Source organism: Bacillus rossius, chromosome 1 (genome assembly GCF_032445375.1).
Source record: "Bacillus rossius redtenbacheri isolate Brsri chromosome 1, Brsri_v3, whole genome shotgun sequence".
NCBI lineage: Eukaryota > Metazoa > Arthropoda > Insecta > Phasmatodea > Bacillidae > Bacillus > Bacillus rossius.
Genome location: NC_086330.1, coordinates 112419879 through 112446072, shown reverse-complemented (window position 1 = coordinate 112446072; position 26194 = coordinate 112419879). Strand labels below are relative to the sequence as shown.

The 26194-nt window shown below is 36.2% G+C and overlaps 1 protein-coding gene across 4 annotated transcripts in view; it reads right to left on the bottom strand.

Annotated features, from left to right (window-relative positions):
• The window catches only part of LOC134542324 (neural-cadherin-like), an 865978-nt gene that overhangs the window by 452807 nt on the left and 386977 nt on the right, over window positions 1-26194 (bottom strand). For 2 of the 4 annotated variants that reach the window (XM_063386490.1, XM_063386483.1), the window contains exons 10-14: window positions 24268-24459; window positions 20817-21007; window positions 17682-17871; window positions 10559-10741; window positions 7396-7585 (exon numbers count right to left, since the gene is read on the bottom strand). In XM_063386490.1, the coding sequence (XP_063242560.1) occupies window positions 7396-7585; window positions 10559-10741; window positions 17682-17871; window positions 20817-21007; window positions 24268-24459 (946 nt within the window). Of the gene's footprint in view, window positions 1-7395; window positions 7586-10558; window positions 10742-17681; window positions 17872-20293; window positions 20485-20816; window positions 21008-21384; window positions 21851-24267; window positions 24460-26194 lie in introns of those variants that run through there. The other 2 variants (XM_063386476.1, XM_063386499.1) reach the window with 2 other exon arrangements.

The window sequence follows — 26194 nt, the reverse complement described above, 5'->3', positions numbered from 1 at the left end:
CAGAGTCAGACTTGCCGAAGGCCATCCCGTTACTATAACTTTATTTAATTATTTCTTGTTTAATTCAATTATTACGTGATTGCGGTTTATGAACAACCAGGGTAAAATGTAAAAGGGTGTTTGATAATTTAATTGGTTTTATTAAATGTGGCACGGCGCGATACGGTTCGGAATGACGGTACTATCCGTCTTGGCGCGCAACGCCATTGTCCTACACCCCGGCGGCCATTGCTCGCCCCATTCGCTTCGCATCACCACCCGAGGTAGGACGCGCTCTTCACTCCGAGGACTTCAACTTCGCTATACGGACCCGGTAATCCTGTTCTGTGTAATTCTTAACGTTTTCGCTTTCTTCGGCTGTTTCATTAGTTACCTTGTAATCCGTAAGGAATTCAGAAATCACCACGCACGTAACGTCCGACCACGTCGCGGCCAGATAGCCCGTAAACCGATCGCGCCGCAAGGCTTTTAAACAATTTCAACCTATTTTCTAGTTCTTTATGTAATGCGCTCAAGCGGGAATTGTACCGTGTAGTCCTCAATAAATCACAGCGTTATCGAACTTGTCTCTTTTTGTTTGACCACGTGTGCACTCCAGGTTGGCGTGTGGGACGCCATAAGAGCCCTCGACGTTACTACACAGCGTGCCCGTCGCTGAGAGCGGGCCCAGGTCAATTATTCTGTAGGCAGTGTACGGGGGGTAGAGTCATGTCCCCACACGGGCGACGTCACGCCCAGAGTTAAGAGTCTCATCTTAGTCCGTGCCCCCCTAGACACAGCGGCGCCCTTTTAATTGAAGGTCTATCTAACACCTAAACAACCCCCGGCGACATCATTAATAACCTATGTCTAGATATTGGCATGGATTTACTTTCCAACCAAACTGACTGTCGTAATTATACCTGGCAATGTTTACAATAATATATTACAGTCCTTTAAAAGCTGTGATTTTGCCAATCTTCTAGGTGCATACAGATTTACAGTTAGGGTTAAAGAAAACATTAATGCTTTTGTGTGTAAGTTGTCAGCTAAGCTGCGAATCAACATGAAGCTACAATTGTTTTTGAGAAGTTGCGTGTCACCCAAACAAGGAATATACTTTAAGCTACACCTTGAGTTATAACTGGCCATGTGCTACTTAACTAGTAAAAAAAATGGCCATTCTTGAAATTAAAATTTTGTGGTCATACTTAATTCACTATATTTTCTGTCACACGCTCATTTCATAAGTACTTACTTACTGAACTATGGGAATATTAATTGGGCATGGAAATTAGAAACTAAACTTGTTGGTGCTGCAAGGTAAATATTTCCCTCTGGTTCAACATGAGTGCTACAGTTGGCAGCAGACAAGGTCTGGGGACAGACACGACGAGCAGAATACCAAGTGGACCAACAGACGGCTATGAGTGCGTGCGGTGACTGCCCTTCGAGGGAATAGCATTAAAAAGTAATTCATAAATATGCAACAGGCTGCGTTAAGAGGCTAACAGTTGGCGGAGGAGTGGCGCATGAAAAGTAGAAGGGGGGATGGATAAAGAAGCATAATAATAGAGAAACTATCTGGCATCGTACGTCACAGATATTTTTTTTTAAACTTATAACCAAAATTTCACCATCTCAAATACGTATTTGATAAGCATCACCCAATTATCAAAGTAAATGAAAAAGAAACTTCTTGAATTTCCACTGAATATAATTTCAATAAATATAAATATTTTTCCTTCGAAGCTTAATCAAGCTTTATGTAAGTACAATGGATTTTATGGATAGTAATTATTGCAGCATATATGTACACACACTATGTTAATTTATACAAAATACTTTATGAAAACTTGCACCGATAATAGGTACTCTAGTTCTTGTTTGACTTTGATAATAATTATTTATTGAGACAAATAAATTGATCATGAAAAATCTTTCATTAATATGGTGCAAAAGGGGGTGGTTTTTGAGATTCCTCTTTGTACATGTTCATCCGCACATAATGAAGTTTAATGGATAGAAATCAAATAATTTATGTATGTAAATCTTCTGAAAATATTTTTATTCAAAATAAATCTTGTGAGCAGATTTTTACAATTTGCTATCAGTCTTATTCAAAATTGATCAAAATGTAGCTGTGAGTTATAGACTTTACCATTTTTCTCACAGTTAATGCCGGAACTGAAATAAAAGCTGTTAGAAAGGGGACTTCTTAAAAGTTGTTTTAGGTACTGCAGAGCTGTTCATAATTTGTGATGCTGATTTGCTTTAACATTGACAGTATGTACACACTAAATAATCCATGTTTCTGTTACCACATTTCTCCTGAAGCATTTATTACTTAGGTACGGGTTAAAAATTATGCCACATTCAATGACACTTGAATGCTTTCAGTTCATAGCCTAGTTACCTGTAATTTATTTTAATGAAACACACTGGATAAGTTATGTGGCACCAAGACTGTTCAAGGCTCTGGTTCAGAATCTTAGGTAGGCTGTGGATGTTTTTTTTTAAATGCTTCTTTATGGTATGTGTGTAAATATACTTCATCCTTCTTCCCAACATATAAAAAGTTGCTAAGCATGATCAAATAATTACCATATTAAAATATTTTTGTACTGTAAGTTTAACATTAATGAAAGACAAAATTTTAAAAACTATGTCGTTAAAATAAAATGGAAGACTAGTGTTACAAACACTGATTAAAGTCAAAGTTATAAAAAAAATTCTGAGGTAGTATCATTCATTGATATTTAGAAAGTCTAAATTAGTTTCATGTTTACAATAATAAATATTTAAGTAATTATATATATTTTTTAATTTTACAGGTAGATTTTGTTAAAAGTATATCATATAACAACAAATTATATAAGGATTCCATAAAAGTAAGTCAAGAAGAAGACAATGAACTGGTCTCAATACAGTTCTGAGCATAAAGTACGACACACAAAGAAGTCTCAACTTTTCACATGGATAAATGACACATTTCTATTAACTAAAAAAAAATTAACTAAGGATGGTTGATTCTACATTTCTTCTATTCCAATCCCACAATATCCCTTGATTCCAGGTTTGATTATGATTCCAATACTAAAATTTACTTCCACATAATTTCTGAATGAAACAATGGTAATTCACGGAAAAGACAAACCTTAAAAATATCACCAAGAAGTCTAAATACACATAAATTTTCTGACATAAAAAAAAAAGAAATATGAATGAGCCCTAACTATATTTTTTCTTGTAACAATTTTTAGAAATTTTTTACTGGCACAATTTTCCTACATCATTTCTGCAGGAATGAAAGAGTTCAATCTACAATAAATTCAACAAAAAACATTTATATTTGAAAATATCGCAAGAATGTATTTAATGTAGTACTTACGTAACCCCCCTTCACCCTCCAAAATATCAACATTAAATCGGCACTTTTTTTTTTTACTCATTTAAGTTTTTCTGTAATTTTATGTATTTCTTTTGTGTCTCTTTTTAAGGTTCTTTGTCTGAAAACAGGCTGATGCAATAGTTCTGCCAATTGCATCATCATTAGAGAGAGACAGATGTACTTTATGTGTGGGAAATTAGATCACCTGCTGTGACTTGTGAATGAAGTCGTAAATGATCATGGTGTGTTTTCACGGCCGAAAATTTTTTGTCATTAGCCAAAATTGTAAGCTGCTCTGTGATTGGTTGTTGATGGCTTCACGAGCGCAGTTCCTTATCCCAGTGAACAAGATGCTGTATGCATAGGTCGCTATGTTAGTCGTTACTTGGGCATCTGTGAGAGCGGGGGTGTTGAGTGGCAGCTTGTTAAATTAACATGTTAACGCAGCGAAGTGAAGAATTTCACGCCGGTGGTCCAGGCCTTGCTGAGGAACATTGTGTCGGACAGTTTTCAATTAGAAGTTTACGACCACAGGAGGCAGCAAAGGCCTAGAGTGGAGCCCTTTAGTAAATTGGTGGTCGCGCCGAGCAGAAAATGGTCTCTTGGCTGTTTTTACCGTGTGTCACACATGACTGTGGGATTTAATTAAGAGACCTGTAAGTAAAGATCATGCCCAAGTGATGAACCAATTTGTTTGAGAAGGTTTTCTTTTTACTGTGTGTTTTTGTGCCATGAATGTAAAAGTTACCGAGTCGTAATATGGCGGCCGTGTTCAGTGTTTGGTAAAAAGAAAACCTAACTGAAAAACTTTATTCGTGACTTCTTTAATTTATGCAAGACACTCTTTAAGGTAAAATGCCAATACCTCAAAAAATAAAATACTATGAAACTGAAATGGTTCTTGGAGCCCAGCAAAATATTTCAATATAGACCAATCGTGAGATAGCTGGAGGTATGAATTATGACAAAATGAACAGATCAAGAAGACTAGTTGACTTAGCAATTCTTCAGGATTTAATATCTGTTGTGGTTTGTTAAAACTACATGATGTAGCAATGTTGTTTATTGCAATAAATTTTACATGACAGGAATAGTGTGGAGGAAAACTCTGCTAAAGCTATTTTTGAAACATTTTTTACTGAATAAAATAACTATAATTTATTTTGAATGTAACCAATACCAAGAATTCTACCCAATAAAAAAAAAAATTATACTTAGTAAGACATAACTGTAATAATAGTACTGTAAATACAAATTGATAATTTATTTTTGTTGCACTTCATTACAAATATAAAAGCGAGTTTTTATCATTTCATCCCATTCTGGCTGAATATGGAGTCAAATAAATATTATATAATGTGACAGATTAAATTTTTTACTGAAAAATATTTTTTTTTGTTTTTTAGGTATTCCTCCGTTGCTGCAAGAATCTGGTTCACTTGAAAATGTGGCTGTGAACAACAAACAAGATATACCTTATGATGAAGAACCCAATGACTACGAAAGTGAACATAATGAACATGGGACTGAAACAGAACTGTCTGCTTATGATTTTAGCGAAAAATATGCAGAGGAAAATTTCTGAGGGCCACCAGTTACCATCCTGGAAAAATATAAGGCAACGGTGTGGTCAATGCATCCCCTGTAAAATAGTTAAATTTAACAATTGTTTTGTTTCTCTCTGGGAAGTTTTGGTATGTTGTGGTGGTAAGGGGGGATGGATAACAATAGAAAAGAACAAGTGAAGAGGACATGTGTGTGTTGTGTAAATAAGAACAGTGGAAAATGTAGGAGGTGAATAAAGTGGTAGAAATAAGAAATAAATATAACCTTGTTTAATTTCACTGAGAGAAGAGCGAAATCCAACATCCCCCTCGCGCAAATAAGCATACTGGGAATCACAACATTGTGACTCATCCCCCAGGTGGCCAGGAATGATGTATCAATTTTAGATTGCTGGAAATTATATCTTCTAGCTACTGTGTTGCAAGAAATAGTTAACTGCATGTACACATAAGTCTCACGAAAATGCATGAGAATCATGGTCATCAAAGGTACTGTCATGACACAAACTTTGAGATGAGGAATTGGGAGATCTCAACAAACCAGAAATTATAACCTTTTATAACCTCAAAAAGAAGGTGTTGTTGTAGTTCATAAGGTGAAAGGTCAATAAGTAATTTGTGTTCACAATAAGCAAAAGGTGGCCTTTGAAAGTATTTTTCTCAATAATGAACAACGGTGGAATCAATTCAAAAATTATCTACACGTCTCACACGGGTATGTCAATATCAAACCATGCATTATTGAAGACCTTAGCTTTGGATCTTATGAAACCAAATATCATAAGTCTTTAAATAAGAGGCCTTAGTTTTATTTGTTTGTTCAAAACATGCTGTGACTTGTGTGAAAACAAATTTTTGTTCAGTGTGCATTGTTTTCGCTTTTATGTCAATGTTTCATTGCTGTGGCCATGATAGCATGTGTTATTATTAACTCACCATTGCTCTCTGCCATTATAATTACCATGTTGATTGCTAATGAGCATTTTGCTTACCTTTCAGTTTAATTTTAAGTTTATGATTTAATTGTCCAATCCCAATCTGCCAGACACATCAAGAAAAATAATAAAAAGTATAGCAGGACTTGACGAAAGTGAACCCCAGAACACAGCAAGGCATGAAGGTCAAAATAAATGTTACTTTTGTCTGGCAAAATAAAATAGAAAGACAAAGAAAATGTGCAGCACTTTTGACAAACATATCTGTAATGGGAGTACATTTTATAAATATTCTACATGAAAAGCAAAAGAGGTAGAATAATCCGAGACTATGTGAAATATAATATTTTATGTAGGCCTATAAGTAAATTTTTGTGTTATATAATTAGGTACGTGTTTTTACTTTTGCTATGTGTACATTTACTAAACTGTATGTACCATTAGCATTTGAATTTTTATAATGTTACCTTTTACTAGGATAATTTTTTTATTTGTAAATTTGATAGGATTTATATAAATATTACTCAGAACAAATGACACTAAAGGTTATTCATAATTTCATGTAAAAATGTAACCTCTTTTTACCTTTGATTTATTTGCAGTTGACTTGATTGCTCTTAGTGATTTATTCACAAGATTAATATTAGAAAACTGTAAATATATAAAAAAATATATATTGTTTTGCTAATAGTGTTTGTTAGTAAAAATATTTTAAATCATAAACTGCATTAGTGGAACAATAAAAAATAATGGCATTACAATTACTATGATTACAACCAAAATTATGTCTGCTGTCAGTGTACGTATCATTTCACAGCATAAACAAACAATTAAATCATAATCTTAAACTGCGCATTAGCAACCAACATGGTAATGGTGAGTTAAAAATAACACATGCTATCATGGTCACAGCAATGAAACATTGACATGAAAGCGAAAACAATGCACACTGAACAAAAGTTTGTTTTCACAGAAGTCACAACATGTTTTGAACAAACAAATAAAGCTAAGGCCTTTTATTTAAAGACATTATATATGCTTGAATCATGTTTTTAAGAAACTTTTTTATGGAAGAAAATATGAACGTAAAATTATTGAAAATGTAACTAGAAATAAGACTAAAATCTCAAACAAAACACTTCACCAGCCTACTTTACAATATTTACTTCAAAATACATTTATGATATCTTGTCGACATTGGAAGTGAATAAATTATGTTTACGAATGGAGATCAAAATTACGTTGATGTTATATTTATGAAATAAAGTTATAAAATTGTAGTAAGGTTAAAATGTTTTCCCCGCAATTAACGTTGGTAAGTATATTGTTAGAGATAAATATAGGTAATTGTGGTTGTGATCCAACCATCAAGTATTTTACCATGTCTTTTGCTAATTAGTGCAAAGCGAGTTATGATTCCAGGTAGAATCGGTAGTATCAAAGCATCGAAGAATCAACACGCCCGTCCATAAAGATGCAAACCTTGGCAGTGCAGTCACAACGAACAGAATCCTGGGCCACCTACCTGAATTGGGCTGTCCGTTGCTGTTGGGCCGGGCAGAGGGAGCTCCGTCACGGGCTTCTACTTCGAGGGCGTACGCACCCTGCTTCTCCCGATCAAACACAATCTTCGTGAACACCTCGCCGGACTGCAAGTTGATCTCGAAGAAGTCCTTCCCCTCGTTCCGAGACGAGTCAACCACGTAGTAATATACCTGGAACACCGCCATTGACAGTTCACAGTATCGTGCACATATGAAGAAGCTGTTCTGATTTCCCGTGTACAATAAACAAGCAGGTTATTTTTTAAGTGTCTCGTTTAACATTCCGAGAAGTAAGTTTCAAATCCCAGCCAGGCCCTGTCATGATTTAGGTTTTCCACGAATTCCCGATCCTCCAGCCAAATTCTAGAATGATCCATTACTACAGGCATGAGTATGACTTATTCCTATCACAATCTCATCTGTATCTCATCTGTATCGTTGCGTGTTACCGTCTCTAATAACCTCGCTGTCTGCAAGATGTTAAGCCAAAATTAACTAAACACATTTTTCAGTGTTCTTAAAAACACCCTATGCAATTACTTTTAGCTTCTAAGAAGACACATTCTCACAAAAAAATAAATAAATAATATTTTCACTGGATTTAAATTGGTTCTTAATAAAAAAAAACACCATCGCCATAAATAACCCCTGCAAAATGCTGGTCTACTAGTCAAATGTGCATCAATTTTGATACATAAAGTTTACTGATTGTAGCTATTTATTCACTAATTTGTGCCTTTATTTTGGTTGGTTGTTACCCAAAACAAAATATGTAACAAAATGTTATTACGAAATAAATTCAAGTTCCAGGCTTATAAAAATAAGAATGGCCAAACTTAATAGTTGCAGTGATGCCAATTATATTCTATCCCTTCTTAGATGTGATTAGCTATAGGCATACCTTGAAAAGTTATCATAGCACTAATCACAACCATGTACGCCCAATCTCTCCCTAGTTGTGATTCATGGTTTCTTGCATGATTATTCCTGCATGAATCAGTGATTGGCAAGCTGCCCTGACATGCATCTAGGTCCATTTCGTGCCTCTAACTCTTCTGTTTACACACTTAGCTGTATGGTAAGTTAAGCCAGAATTACAATAGTCTGTCGCATTGCTCACTTGTCATCAGTCTGTCAATCACATGACCTGCAACCAATAAGATGGCCCCAAAAATGTTGTCCATTCATCAAAAATTTGGTAACTTGATACTTTTGATGAATGGACAAAAGAAATTATAACTTTCAAATGTCTGCTATTATTATATTAGAATGTTTTGAAGTTTGTTTAATTGTTAAGCTGGGTCCATATTTATTTTTTAACTTACGTTTGATCATATTTTAGAGCTTGTTATTTTGAACAAAAATTTTGTCACAGAAGTGTAATTAATTATGCACAATAATTTTATTCAAGTTTAAATAAATAATTCAATAAAAAAAATTAAGTTTAATGAGTTATGAGAGCATAACTTTATGATTGTCAAACGACTCTAATTATACAAAGAGAAATCCCTAAAAAGGCCGTAGTTTCTTCAACAGTTGGCAGCACTGAAATAGGAAAAAAAATTGAGAGCATCTTTCAGTACTGGCCAGTGATGTGTAAACATATAACCTCTGTAACGAGCAAATTCATGTGTTCTCATGTTTATGTTGCAAATAAACTTATGATTTGAAACTCACACAAAATTTAACGTAGAATTCTTTAAAATAATGCGGAGCCTGATAAATATATGAAAAGTATTTGTTTCAGGAAAAATATATAAAAATTGTTCCCCTTTATAAAACCTAACAATGATTCTGTTTAACAAAATGGTACTATTGATTTCTCAGGGCTAGCCAAATAACAGGAGCACCAAAAGTGTCACATGTCAATGTCTCAAAAATGAACCTGTGACATTTCCCCCTAGACCGGAATTATCATTGCCTGCATTCTTGAGGTTAAACTTTTTTAGGTGCGTCGAGGGTGAAATTTTAGTATGCACCAGAAATGCAATGAAATAGCACCCACATTACACAACAGAAATTTAAAAGGTCGAAGTCCAATACACATACATGCAGAAACTGCTATAGCCTTGAGCCAAATTCGTCAAGATGGTAGACCCAAGTGTGACAACTTCCACCTACATATTAACATTCACAAACATCCGGGGATATATTAAGCATATTTTTGCGCCAAAGAAAACTTTATGGTGGTGAAACTATCCGAGAATACATTTTGTAAACTTGAATAGTCATAACAAGATATAATAGCAACTTTAAAAATACCTAAAATTTACTAGCCAGAAAAACTGCTTTAAAACAAACATGGCATCCAAGATATTTAACAATTTGTTGGTTTTCTAAAGCATAACGAATGCTGTATATCTTTTAGATATTTTTCAAACTAATATCTGCAGTACCTACAATAGATACATTAAAACAAAATTAACTTGAAACATTTTAAAACACACTAAGTGTATGAATGTACCTATATTTATTTTTGCTTAAATGACAGAATCAGTCTGTAAATACTGCCTACAAGCAAACCTTGAGGTGATTCAGCATTGATTTCAAAGTAAAAATTTCATCACAAAAATATTTTATTCAACTTGGTGTTGTATATATGTAGACTAAAAATTTATTGTGTCTACAGTATGATGAAAACTGCACTATCTCTACATTTCTGTTAACACAGCATTGTCAATAATATAATGCGTCTTTTTTGAGTTGTCATTATTTATTTATGTGACTGCAAATTGTAACATTAACTATTAAAGGATAGTTGTAAAATTATAAATTTTAGCCTGGCACACCAATACCCTTAATACATCCCCTGATGTTCGCAAAAGTTAGTATGTACGGATGAATCACGAGGGTCCACCATCGTTTTTGAGATTTCTGAGACTTACACAGATGACAGCAACCATTTCTAAACATTTCGGTTCCAATCAACTTCTGTTCAGTTTACAAAATTACTCCTACCAAATGCCATATACCAAGAGCTAAGATGTTAACACGTCAAAAATATCATGCAGAGCCAGCGAAGTGTTGTTAATCACGCTGTGACTGACAACTGATGAAACTAATGGGCGACACTCGGACAAGTCGGGCTATTTTAATTCCTGGCTTAGGGAGGAAAAAAACCGTAGGGTCAACTACAATACCAACCTGGTTGTTTGGGAATGTTCCATCTTTGTCAATTGCATTCACTTGTGTCACTTTCGTTCCTATTGGTTCACCTTCAAGAACAGTTTCCTGTTCACGTTCAGTGAACAATGGGATCTCGTCATTCACATCCTCCAACATGATGAACACAGTTGCTTCTGAAGCAAGTTGTTGGGCACCATTGTTCTGAAGAGAAAAAAATTAAGTTTCCTCAGCACATTTCTCAAATTATATCTTAACCATTAAATAAAAGTAGTCTTATTACACTTATATATCTATAAAATTAAGTAACATAAATGTTTATATTGTTACGATCGCGCTTGGCTGCAGTGCTTGGCGTCGCCGCGCTCGTTCGGCCTGTCTGCGGACCCTTCCACCCGCATCCTCTCCCTGGTATCTCGTGTCATACTATCTCGCTACATCCTGACCGTCGCAGCGCGCACCTGCCTCAGATCGGGTTACTTAAAAGAGGCCGCACTGCGGAATAAAATGACTCAGACGCCTTTATCGGCATTCTTAGAGCAGCCACCGCGTCCTTCGAGGACTCACGACGCGTTTCTGGGCATTTCGACGGCGAAGGTCGCGAGATATCTCGGAGACATGCCCGATTGTTCTGGATGGGAACCCAAGGGCTATTTAAGGAGGTTGGGCCGACCTTCGAGTCAGTCAGTCAGTCAGAGACTGAGTGGGAGTTCTCCCGCGGCGGAGTTTCCGGGCGGCAGAGTGGCGAAGTCCTTGGACGAAGGTTCCAGGGCAGGGAGTGAGTAAGTTCAGTGGAGTCGGGAGTTTTCCCGCGGCGGAGTTTCCGGGCGATAGAGTCGCGGGCGCGGCGGAGCCGAGTGAAGTTCCGAGTGAGGCGTCGTGTGGGATCTCGGCGAAGGGTGTGACGGCGGCGGCGGAGTGCGGTCCAGCGAGGTGTGTGAAACGAGTGACTAGGGAATTGGCATTTCTTTAAGTGTAGTTAATTATTTGCCAATTTAGAAGATTATTTGTAAGTGACAAGTAGTGGTAATAAATAAAACTGTGTGTGTGTGAAATAAAAATCTATTAATTGGGCTATCCTTTACGAACCCTGCAGGTAAATCGTAACATTTTGGTGTCAGAAGTGGGATAGCCCTAATTAATAGATTTAGGATTCAGTTAGAGTATTAGAATAAAAGTTAAGGATAGAATTTATTTTACGAGAATATAGTTAGTGTTTAGAACTTTAGTGAATTTGAAATTTTCTAGAGTTAGTTTGAGTATACTGTAGTCAGTGTTAGTTTTGAATGAAAGAGAGATGTTTTTAGTTTAATAAGAAGGTTCGGCTAGGTCATTTAAAATTAAGAACAGTATTAGAAAAAAATTATTTAGGTTGATTAATTAGTAAATGCTTTAGAAAGAGATGGCTGCTGAAGAGTTAAATGTAGAAGATATCAGGAAGATAAGGGTTATCCTGGAAGAAATGGTGAATGACATGAGGGCATGGATAACCAGTATGAAGAACTCTGCGAAAGAAGTGAAGAGCGAAAATAATGTGGGTAAGGACCATCATGAAGAAACGAAGAGCGGGTCAAACAATAGCCTAGAGGAAATGAAGAAGGATCAGAATGAAATGAAGAATGGCCAAGAAGAAATGAGGAATGAAATAGAGACCGAAGTGAAGATGAGCATAGAAGAGAAGAACAGCCAAGAGAAAAACAGCGAAGAGAAGAACTGCGAAGAGAAGACTAGCGAAGAGAAGACTAGCGAAGAGAAGACTAGCGAAGAGAAGACTAGCAAAGAGAAGACTAGCGAAGAGAAGACTAGCGAAGAGAAGACTAGCGAAGAGAAGACTAGCGAAGAGAAGACTAGCGAAGAGAAGACTAGAGAAGAGAAGACTAGCGAAGAGAATAATAGCGAAGAGAAGACTAGCGAAGAGAAGACTAGCGAAGAGAAGACTAGCGAAGAGAAGACTAGCGAAGAGAAGACCAGAGAAGAGGAGACCAGTGAAGAGGAGACCTGCCGAGAGGAGAACAGTGAAGAGAACAGTGAAGAGAACAGCGAAGAGAACAGCGAAGAACACTGCGAAGAGGACATTAGCCAAGGAGAGAACAGCCAGGACATGAAGATGAAAGGAGAGCTGAAGAAAAGCATAGAAGTAGTGAGGATGAGTTACAAAGTAAGGAATATTGAACAAGAAGAAATGAAGATAAACCAAAGAGAGAGGGCTAAATGCACAGAAGAGCTGAAGAAAAGCCGAGAAGAGATGTACATGAGTCAAGAAGAGATAGAGAAGTGCAAAGAAGAAACGAAGGAAGACCAAGAAGAGACACAGGAAGACCAAGAAGAGGTGAAGAAGGACCAAGAACAGGGGAAGAAAGACCGAGAAGAGAAAATGAGAACACAAAGAGTGAAGAAGATGGTGCAAGGAGTAACTGAGTACAGTCCAGACGATATTCATAAGAACAAAGAGGGAATGAGGAACCAAAAAGAGGGAATGAGGAACCAAGAAGAGACGAAGAAGAGCTGGGAAGAAATGCTTTGTGAACGAGTAGCTACGAGAGAACAAACAGAGAGAAAAAGGGAAGAAACAAGCGAACCATTCGGAGGCAACGAGCAATGCTCTCAAGAGTATCGGGTCCGTCCAAGGCAACGGTCAGCCCGTCTCGGGCAGCTGGCTGAACGACATGGGGCATCTGCGACGCAGAAGTGTCGCCGGGTGACAAGAGAAGCTACATCTAATGAGAGAGAGGGTTACCTGGTGAGACTGTACAGCCCGCGATGGAGGAAAGGCAGGAGGCCTAAACTTCGAGTAGCATGGGGACCTCCAGAAGGAGATGCATTACCTGTTCGGGACGAACAGGTTTAAGGAGGGGGCAATGTTACGATCGCGCTTGGCTGCAGTGCTTGGCGTCGCCGCGCTCGTTCGGCCTGTCTGCGGACCCTTCCACCCGCATCCTCTCCCTGGTATCTCGTGTCATACTATCTCGCTACTTCCTGACCGTCGCAGCGCGCACCTGCCTCAGATCAGGTTACTTAAAAGAGGCCGCACTGCGGAATAAAATGACTCAGACGCCTTTATCGGCATTCTTAGAGCAGCCACCGCGTCCTTCGAGGACTCACGACGCGTTTCTGGGCATTTCGACGGCGAAGGTCGCGAGATATCTCGGAGACATGCCCGATTGTTCTGGATGGGAACCCAAGGGCTATTTAAGGAGGTTGGGCCGACCTTCGAGTCAGTCAGTCAGTCAGAGACTGAGTGGGAGTTCTCCCGCGGCGGAGTTTCCGGGCGGCAGAGTGGCGAAGTCCTTGGACGAAGGTTCCAGGGCAGGGAGTGAGTAAGTTCAGTGGAGTCGGGAGTTTTCCCGCGGCGGAGTTTCCGGGCGATAGAGTCGCGGGCGCGGCGGAGCCGAGTGAAGTTCCGAGTGAGGCGTCGTGTGGGATCTCGGCGAAGGGTGTGACGGCGGCGGCGGAGTGCGGCGACGGAGTCCCGCGGCGGAGACCCACGAGGGGTGCTGCGGTCAGAGTTGCGCCGGAAGTGCGGCCCAGCGAGGTGTGTGAAACGAGTGACTAGGGAATTGGCATTTCTTTAAGTGTAGTTAATTATTTGCCAATTTAGAAGATTATTTGTAAGTGACAAGTAGTGGTAATAAATAAAACTGTGTGTGTGTGAAATAAAAATCTATTAATTGGGCTATCCTTTACGAACCCTGCAGGTAAATCGTAACAATATGTTGCATGTTTTATCACTAAGTAAAATATTGTGGCCTCCCCCCCCCCCCCCCCCCCCCCCCCCCCACCGAAGATGTCAATCTGAAGGTAGAGGTTGTCTGCTGTTGTTTTAATAGCACATTACATTTCTGTATTGTGAACATATATTTTTGTTAGATTTTTATAACAGTATTTGAGTTTATAAAGGCTATTATAAACAAAAACATAAAAAGATAAACAAATGCATTTGAAATTTAAAATGTTTGTCAATTATTGTAGTGAATTTATTTTAGAGCACATTCCAAAGTTAAACATGTCACATTTAATAGTGAACCCAATAAAAAAATTAGAAAAAAAGAAAATCTTATTGCTATTTTGACAACTTATAACTAGACCTGTAACTGGCAAAACCTTTTGCCAGGCACTTCACATGGTATTCCCTGTTTCACAGATTTAAATCAACCAGCATTTACACAGAAATAACAGTAATTCACTCTTCATAACTTCACTTTAACTGTTCCACTGTACGAGGCCTCATTCACTGGACCTTCTGTGTCCCCTATGGAAAATAAACCCTGGTAGGGTAAGGTTACGAGCGTGATGGCCAAACCCAATATGAATGACTCAACAATTAAGAAATTCCCATCATGTTGCAAACTGAAGAGTGGATTGTTTTACTGTCTCATTGGGAGGGACTCTCCGTGGTTCCAAAATCATACAACTGATTGACAAAAGCACCAAACATTCAAAAATACTAATTCATGCCTCAATTTGACATATGCAATCCATGAATATTCGGTATTTACATGTGAAGGATTTTTCTCAAAAGTAAAACATCGTAGAAAAACCACTATCAGACAGTAGCAAATGGCATGGAGTGGAACAAGTGCACATGAACTTTGAAATCTTTAAATAATAGGTTTATATAAATTGTGTCCTTACATCTGTGATTTGTGACATAAATTTTAGTTCCAGCTATGTTACTTTAATAACCATATTTGTGGAATATCTACTAAATGACATTAAGCTGCAATGTCGCAACACTGTAATGTGTGCATAGGTTCTGAGCACATTTTCAGAGCTAACGTCGCATGCACATGACAGAGTAACGTCATTGTTTGTGGAACTTTAAACCTCAGGGAGGAGCACAGCTTGAAGCATGCTCTGGCATGTCACTTGCCACTGGCAGGAATCAAGTTGCAGAGTCACAGCAAGCAGCTGTATATGGTGCAGTAGTATAAGCTTCTGTGTCTTTCGTAGTTTATTATTTGGCATGCACTGAGCACAAACAACTTTGTCCTTATGCACGTGCATGTGTGAATAACTTGACACATTTCACGAAAACTATATCATATCATGGCTGACATCTGTAATTTTTATATGTTTTGTTAAATAATTTCTTACATGGTACAGATAATAAACACTCAAAAGACGCTACCAAATGTTTTTCGCACATTTACATTTTTTCTCATACTTATTGTCTCATGGTACAAAATTAGAACACCCATGTTTCTAGTTCAACACATACTATTGAAGATCAGAATAAAACGGGCAAAAAAAATTTTAAAACAAATATTTCCATCCCAAAATTCTAATCATTTGTTCTCTTTCTTAAAAGTGTAAAATGACTGTCCTGACATGAAACCTTTTACTTAAATCTTGGGTACAGTTACAACATTAGCATCAACGTGCATTACTCTTTCAGAAACTGGTTATCTTATTTCTTTTCTTCTTCCTTCTGTTTTATTTTGCACACAGAACAAAGATCATTCTGAATTTACAGATAAAACATTCACATTACTGATTATTTTGGGTCATTATAACTGAAAGCAGACGTGCTCGTGAATGTTTTTAAATACGTAACTGCTGCAATGAGAAGTTGATACTTGAGCATTTTGCTGTGAGTTGAAATCATGTGTTTAAAGATAAACTCAAGCTAGAGCTGGCTGATACATTTCATATTGCTGACAGCTCAAAAATATGTAGAGTACTTCCTTATTCTGAATTACTGGGGAAATTTTACTATCGTACAAGATTTACTTACACATTTATAAAAAAACATTTGCTATAATCTGCCTACACACAACTGAGATTTTTCAGTGGTGAATTTGGTATCCAAATAAACATTAGTCTTCACTCCAATTTAAAAGAAAAAAAGCAAAAAAAAATTAATAATACATAGTTTTGCATATCATCCATTTGCACTTTTTGGCATACAAGATTTTAGTACGATTACATCATAGCATAGAATAAAATATTATTTGTGTAGGACCTAGGACCTAATTTAGAACACTACTGATTCATATGAATCACTGTTCAATGACAGTCAGAGTTATCTGAAACTGCATTATGTACAAATAAAAAAAATACAAAAAATTATATAAGCTGTATGCAAACCAAATTTTTTGAACTAATCCCTAACAGCTTTCTGTTAGCTACCCCATTGTAGAATATTTCGTCTTCTTTTACTTATAAGACTGAAACAATACGTAAAATCTCAAGGTTATGTCAGTGACCTGATTATATATGTTAAGAAATGACACCTCACTTGCTACTTTATGGCTAATAGTTAAAAGGTTATCAAGATGAGATGATATGGACATTTAGCTACAGTCCAAATTTATATCCAGATTGCATGATTTAGTCTGATATTTAAAAAGTTTCACATTAAAAACACACAATCATAGTTCTGACTGTGAATCCAGAAATAAGTTTATGAGCATTAAATTATTACTGTGTTAGATCTCTAATTATAGTAAATGTTTTAAAAATGAAACTGTTTTGAAGAGATGCAGGAAATATTTTGTTCAACATCAAAATCAAATGGTTTTCCAATTAACATTTCATATGAGTGAACAAGTGCAAGGCTGCATGTTAACTTGACAATATTTGCGATGAGGCCAGAACTGAGTGATAAATGTTTCAACAAAGTCCAAATTCACTTGAAATGTTGGATCAGAATAGCAATTTTGTTTGCAACACGCTCAATAATCAGCTTAAAAAAGGTCAGGTTCCAAGGAAAAAGAACTTTGGGGTCTGCTTGCTCCCATGTTGCACACTGCTACATTCATTGCTGTTTATTTTTACACTGTTGCTTTACTAAAAAAAATAGTGGTCACTAAAGATATCTATTCATTTGTGATACAACATATATTCTAAAAAAAAATTGTGTTTTTTATACATGACTTCTTAAATACATGTGCTCCAACTGTATAACCCTGTTTTAATATTCTCCTTTATAAAATATTTCTGTTGATCAACGAGCCTTAAATATTTTTTTTTTTCAGTAACATTTAACTCTTTTATGAAATTTATCTTCACATCATTTTTAATTCATAGGTCCATTTGGAAATGTTGAAACAGGGTTTTCTGAATTAGGTTCCATTTTGGTGACTAAAACAAGACACTTAGCTTAAAAGCAATATTTTTTTTGTTACTCGCGATATGGACTTACCTCAACACGAATAGTGAGATTATATTCTTTTATTGTTTCGTAATCTAACGGGTGGTTCACTTTTATATCAGCCCAAGTGAAACCGTTATCCGCTCTCTGTTGTAAATAAAAAGTATGAAATTTATTTGTCTGTGCCGTGGAGCCTGGCATGAGACGGTAGAAAACGGTTGGGTTTCCATCAATCCCAGAGCTGCGAACACATTAACCATGTTAGTGTAACTGAACACAATAAGATGGTACAAAACATCTCTCAGCCAAAAATTTAATTAACTGTACGTGTTTATGCAAATTCCCAAAACTTTGTAACATTCAATTCATAGTATTATCATTAATAATAAATAGTTTAATAAAGTTGTGTCACAGAATAAAAGTAAGTACACTAGTACTTCTGAGCAATTTATTACTTAACAGGCCACTGTAAATGTGTTCACAAAAAAATATACAGTATAGCTAATGAGACTTTACTTACAACAAAAATTAATGCTTCTCAAAAAATTTCTCATTTTTAATGTTGGAAAGTCTTTCAAAATTGGACAAAAACATATCATCATGCTTTCAAAACATTACAAGAGCTTTGAAACAAAAAAAAAACTATAACAGCTGTTAAAATGACACAGGCAGAATCTGTACTCAACTAAACACTGCTTGGTATACAACTGCTCACACATTTAAAAATGCATTCATGCAATTTTTTAAATAAATTGAAGAAAAATAAAAACTGCGGCTGACTTAAAAAAAAAAAATAAACAAAACATATTGTAATTTGTATATTTTTCACATTCACAAATGTTTCAAACAAAATTTTTTTTCTACAAAAATTCTACAGACAAAAATCATGCCACAAAAAATTTCTTAAAAAAAATATTGTTCATTGCCACAAAAAAAATTGTTTCAGCTAGTGCTCTGAACATCTTGACTTTACCTTTCTACTGAGCATCACTTACTGAAGCATTGCTTTTAGACTTATGTAACAAGAGGATCTGATTTGTGTCCCCACACCTAAACATTCTCATAACAAAGCACTTTGTTACACAATTATGGTATTTCACATGCCATGAAAAAGCCAACTATCACAAAATAACGTATGCATGTTACCACAATATTGACAACTAATGCACTTTAATCAACTATTTAACCTAATTTATAAACATCTAGTTATACTTTCCACAACTCCACTGTTACTGCCTCAATCACACTGAATGCTGCCGCAGGTAAATGCAAATCACAAATAAAGGGCCGCCAAACAGCTAAGTTTTTTTAACTTGCACGTGATAATCACGCAGGGTATCGCAAAAACAGAAAATGTTAGTAATAATAATCTTTGTACCCAATTTATATTATCTGGAAGTCTAAGATTTTCACACATCAGTTACTTTACTTATGTAGCTCTCATGAATTTGAAAAGGTCCACATCAAACAAATATATTTTATTTTTAAATCTGCTTCAGCGAAAGTACCCAATGCTACAAAATGTGTATATATATTTTTTTTAGTTTTATGCAATGCTCAAAAATATAAACACTTATATTTTCCTTAAGCAAGAAGAGTAAGGTTTTTTCTCCATACAGGTTAAAAACCTAAAAGTTATGCACAGCCAAAATTTTAAAACACACATATTATATAGAGATAAATAATTACTGACGGTGCAACAAGTGAACTGTTAACTGTTAAATGGAAAAAAAATTGTTTTAAATGACTACAATAATAAAACTATTGTACGTCTATGTTAAATGGCACAAATTTCAATAGTCATAAAAATTGCATAGCAAGTTTCCAATTATATACCATTAACAATTTAAGTATAGTAACAAATTAGTTATAAAACCCTTTTTAACAGAGCCTTGATGGAAACATATATATATATATATATATATATATATATATATATATATATATATATAAAGTAGCTGTCTGGCCACCTCCAACACAAAATGAAAGCATTATGTGGTCTTAGTAATTGAAGATGGGTGCAACAGAAAGAAAATTTTCCACTCACATGATAATAGTGTTAGTAAATATGTGCCATCAATGAAACGTTTGACAACATTCAGCGTGCAACAGAACTGTAGTTATAGAAATTTTATGTCCAATTCAACCCCGCCTAAACACTATGCTGCCTGGGTTGTTTTTTAATGATGTAACACAAGTTTGTGAAAGCAAGCAAATTTATGATTATGCCTGGTGATCAGTGAATGTGTTAGATACATCACGTGAACTCAAATAGCACACAGCCCATACCCTCACCAAGCATCTCTGTAAACACAGGTCAAATGAAAACTTGCTCATGTTAGAGAAAAACATGAAGTGAATTCTCTCAGATGCAGCACTCAAAAAAAAGGTTGCCTGCATTTTCCAGCAAGTGTTCACTTGACCATCTCGGCATCTTACCGACCATCTGTTGGACCAACAGTCAGTTGGAACATCACAAGTAGCAACAGGTAACGAGGGATAGGAAGGACAACCACACACCAACAAAAAAAATTCTGGACGTGCAATACGTGTCTGGGAGTGAGCGTGCACAATACAAACTCCCACAAGTGCCGTGCAAGGATAGATATGTATATCAGGCGTGCCGCACGGAGCAACCAAACACTGAGTCGGGTTTGACAGACCTGGCTTTAACCGACACAACTTTTGCCCCGACCGGCATGTTCTCTTTAATGTAGATGGGTCCGTAGACCACGTGGTCCCACACTGGAGGATTGTTCGCACGGTCCACAACATCGATCTGAACTTCCACGGTTCGTGACAAGGGAGGGTACCCCTTATCTTGAGCCATGGCCTCCAGCTTGTAAGTCTCTCGCTAGATTAAAAAATTGTCAGTGGGAAAAAACAAGGAAAAAAACCACGCCGTTAGTTCACAATTAGTTCTCTTACTTGCTAGTCGAGCGAGGGTGTAGGATCAAGAGAGGCGACCACGCAGGGGGGTTACTGTGGTGTTTGGACCGACTCCCCTTGGCACTCCGCCCACCTGACCGAGATGCTCTGACAACCCCCGAGCCCTGACTTGCCACGTGCGAGACGACTGGCCAGCGCGCGCGCTCCTCTCCCCCCAACCACGGACGCCGAGGGGAGCCAGCGGTCCGTGTCGAACCAACGGGAACTTACATCTAGAGCTACGTGATTGATACAAACCTGGCCTTCACAGACGTCACTACAGTACCAACTGTGACATTTTCTTTGATGTGAATGGGGCCGTATACGCTCACGTCCCACAGGGGTGGTTTATTGTTCCTGTCTACGACGTCTAACTCAACGTCCACGTCCGCATACGAGGGAGGGCTGCCCCTGTCCGATGCACGGACACGCAGGCGGTATCTTTCTCGCTACAGTGGTACGAAAAGATGTGCCGTCAGGTCAATTGGGGATGTAACAAAGCACAATGAATGCTCAATTCAATAAAAGAAACAACTCAATAAACAAGTGAACTCAACATACCACAAACACCTGAACTTTTCTAATACAAAATAATTAAAAAACAATTAGGAAAAATAAAAAACATGTAATAATAATTAATTAACAAACTATATTTAATCTATTTTCATTAAAAGTTTAATTGTTAGTACAAAAATAAAATATACTAAATGAATCATAATAAAATTATAACAGCTTTCAAAAGTTAGATGCAATACTAATATTTTAACTTTCTATAAATTATTTAATGACAGAACTTAACATTATTGCAACTATACTACTTTCTATAAAACTACAAAAGTACGAGGATTTTTATGATCTTTCCTCGTCATAAAACGGACATGGAGTCACCTACTTACTGAAAAACATCCCTTGTACTGGTTCGATCCCGAAGAACAGAAATGGTGCAGTCAACAAAATAAAATACAAGAGTTTAAAATTATATAAGCAATATCATCAAAAGCAGGCAATATACATGCGAAAAAATAATGCACTTCCAAGTATCAATGAAGGAAAGGAGAGGAAAAAAGGCTTAAAAAATGACGACGTTCAAACGGAACGCCCAAAAATTACGGACGGTTTCTTTTATCTATAAGATACGCTGCCCCATACACAGAAGGAAAAATGTCACAAATGTGATACCGACCAAGAAATATCAGAGTGATCCCAGCCTAAGGGTGATGCAAAAAAAATTCACCTCTGATAGCCTTGGCCGACCAAAATATACAAACAATGCACACTTTGCATGTCTCCTCCTGAAAAAGGAGGCAAAAAAGACATATCAATACAAAAACATATATGCCACCAAAACTGTAGTCAGGCTTCAAAAATGTGTACATGCTCTATCTGAAAAGTAGTTCAAAAATTAGTATGTTATACTTTTAGTTTAAAAAAAAAACTATCATAGAACTTATTTATCAGTCACAAAAATCACTCATTGTGTAAAAATCACAATTTATACACATCAAAAAGTAAAAATAGACTGAGTCCAAGAACGTGAAAATATTATTCTGATAAAGAAAGCATATACTTCAAAGTATATCCAACTACTATGCATTCAAAATTGGCAGCAATGTTACGAAATCAACAGAGAAAAATTAAGGTGCAGTTTGGATATACAGTGTGTATACATTGCATTTAATGAAAATCAATGGAAAAAATGATTGTGATACAATATACATAATAAAAGTATACAAGGTAGTGCCGTACAAAGGAAACTTATTCAAGATACAATATATATATTGTGAAATATATATATTCTTAGAGCAACTTAAAGTAATGTGTGATCAAATTAATGAATATAACCTAAGAAGCTGAAATATTTACATTATCGCAACAGCGGATCCAGCTCAGTCTAACTTCACTGATGGCAACGTGCAAAATTAATGCACATCATTTTAAGTCAATAGTAAAATCACAAGCTATTGTCACCTTAAGAAGGTTGTGCACTCCAATTCCGTCTGAAGACCACATTATCACTTCAAATTCTTGAGGGCAAAGTTCAATGCAACAGGGGTCCAAAGAAAACAAAGCGGGTCTTAAAATGAAGGGTATTTACATTATGTCACACATTGCATAATTCACTTACCCATGTAGCAAATTGCTTGCAGCAAACCAATGAGCAGGACAGCCAAAGGCATGCTCTCAAAACTATCAAAACAATAACTTGTAGCCGAATGATGACGGTGTTCAAAAGCTCTTGAGAATCACGTGTGACGTGTACGTGATAGACAACTTCATTTTTTGCTGTAGGTGCACCTATAAGCTACATGCTTTGATACAATAAGTCATAAAGATTCACACAAGATAGCCCACTGTTTGTGAAGCATCCACAGGAATGTGAAATGCAACCAGGCTGTACTATGCCCACAGTTATTATGCTACCCATACTACCACACAGCACAATGTTCAGATACATTTCAGAAACATAACATTACCTTACTGAACCACTGTAATGTGTCAGAATTGTGTCTGAAACGTTTATGCTATATTGGTAACACCATCTTGTGACAACTACTTGCTATTGAGTTATGAATATTCTTGTTAATCTACTAGATAATTATAGCTAAAAGCTGTTTACTACATGAGTATGTATCCGTTACTAAAAAAATATATTTAGTCCCAGAGCAAAAATGTATCTACCTGAAAATTTTGAAATATGACACCCACACTATTAAACTTTGCCCACAATGATTAGTACTAAATATTTTACATACAAAGGGCCTAGCCAGGGGGGAGATTTTGGTATATATTCCTCCCCACTGTTCTGAGCAAGAAGTAGATTTGCTTTTTACATGAACTTCAAATAATTAATTTCTGCAATTTAAATAATCTTACATTATTTGTAACAAAGCACTTTTTAATGCCGTTAAATTATATTTTTTTTAAATGGGCGTGTACTTATGTACAAGCGTTAGAAGTTATACTTACTTGGCATAATAAAAAATTAACTTTAATTTTGCATGCAAAAATTATAAAAATTCAATCAAATTAGATAAATTAAATAAATCTCAGCATTCAATATTAATAAAATCACAAGTATAATATTAATTATTTAATTTAGTAAAATAATTGAGATAATTTTTTTATTAATAATGAAAATCAATAAATATACTGAATGTGTATTCTAATTTATTAATTATGATTATTGAATAATAATGTTATAATTTATAATGCAAATATATTATACATACAGGGACATAAACTCAATCATATATATACACTTGAACAAATATACACACAATTTATATTACTAGTATTCACAATATAAATTTTTTTAATCATATGGACCAGTATTCAATATCAATCACTAAAATATAAGATTTTAAAATAACTATTTTTTACTGTTGCATCTTAAAAATTCTTTCTCAAAAATTTTTTTTATAATAAATTCACCTAAACAAGTATAACTTCAAAAACTATAGCATAAAATGCCAAAAAAATTTATTTGTGCAAAATGAAATCCTAGCTAAGCCCTTGTAACAAACAAACACTGACTTTATTTATTTCCAATATTAAATTTTGCATTAATGTTAATGTTATTTGTGGAACCAGGTAATAATTATTTCATTTATGTAACAACTCAATGGCCAAAAGGCCATCAACTAATTTGCAAGAATGAAAAGAAACAGAAAAATAGTTTTCAAGTCAAAGACAATGTTTGAATACTTACGTCAAGAGGTTTCCGCAGCACAATCCAGCCAGACTCTTGCTGGATTTCGAAATACTCGAGATCTGAAGGATTGGATGGCGCACTCAAAGAGTACACAATGGCGCCATTGTTGTCAGCATCTTCATCTGATGCTGAAACTCTGAGTATGTTGGTGCCAATGCTCGCGTCTTGCTTCACATTCTCAACATATTTCTGCAAAAAAAAAACACAAATGTATGTGATTTTAAGGTATAAATAAAGTTTTGAATGCTTAATTCATTCATAAATTCATTTATATGTCATGTAAGACAAGAATTTTCTGAAAATCTCCCAATAATTTTTTTTCTTTGACAAATGACAAAAGGAAATACATAATCTGGATACTACTTCTTGTAAAAATTTATTATACCCTTTTCTTAGAGTAGTTAAAGGCCTTACTAAAATAATTTACAGAAGTAAGCTATAGCGATGACATAGGACTGCCCTGGGCAGTAGTAAGCAAAGCCCAGGTCCCAGTACCGTCTGCTGCTGTTAGAGCACACCCTGTGATGTCACGGTCAGCCACCACCAGTGTGTTGAGTTTAAATATGTTGCTGTAAAACTTAAACCATCAAAGTAGAGGGCGTTATATATTTCAGCGTAATTTATATGTTCTTAAAACAACCATCCAGATACAGACTTGCCACATCTGAGATTTAAAATAGTGATATTGTTGACACGACTTCCGCTCTTGCCGAACGGAACGGAAGTCGCGTCTTTATAAACCATGCTCCTGTCCTGTGCCTCCCACAGGTGGAGTCAGACCTAGTCTCGCTGAGCTCTCCCATCATTGCCTCACCTTAACTGATTAGTAAATACCATAGTTAATTTTTTTTAAACCTTTTTCTTAATCCTGAAGCCCTGCATGCATCTCACAGTGTGCTTGTTTTGAGTGGGGTGCCTAAACCCTCCTTAGTTCTTTGCTTCACTCCTTAGGGCACACGAGCAGGCACCACGGTGTTGAGACTGGCCAACTCCGTGTGTTTTTCCCAAGTACCGGCCACAATGTAACCATCCAAAATTACTGTTTTATCTACGAGTGAGGAGGTTTGTGCAGTTTTACTTGTAAATGTATGTGGGCAATGCAGTAAGGTCGGACGTGGCTACTACCTGACATGCGAATACTGTTCAACCCCGATCGTTATCCCGTCCCAGTGAGTGTCCATCGTGTGTCTAGCCTAGTAGAGGGCATACACACGAGCCTGCCGCATGTGGGTCAGTGCGGCTGCCTAGCATCTTTTCCCTCGGTAAGCCACACGGGCCACGCCGCCCACGACTGACCTGCCTGTGGGAGGGTGCTGTTACTGAGAGAGCTGGCGCCGCGCAACAAAATCAAACCACGGCACTACCGAGAGATGTCCACCATATATCTGCACTCCGCAGATGACTGGCCCACATCAGTGATTGTGAGACCAATTATTCAGAAATAAATCAATATACATATTAAAAGTATATAAGGCAAGCATGCTACATACTTAACTTGAGGCCACAGAAAAACTTAAATACAAGATTTAGTTTAAATATGTAAAGAGCTCATTCAGCAAAATATATAAGTACTTAAAACCCATTTTAATCTAATGAGAATAATTAAAAGAAATAATAAATTGTATGTAAAAAGGAGTGAAATAAAGAGGACCACGATTGCACATTTTCATATAAAATGTATGACATGTGCATAAAAAATTAAAAAGTAATTCTTCTGAATCAATCTTGTTTTAATCATTAAGGGATAAAAATTTATAAATGGCTAACACCCAAAAATGTTTTTCCTTATTACATTTAATTCCATTTAAATGCAATTTTTTTGTTTCGGATAACAATTTCATTTTTTAAAATTTTACACTTTTAAATAAAAATATTTCACACGAGATAAATTTCAATTTGAGCGCTCAAATGCCTCACTTCCACA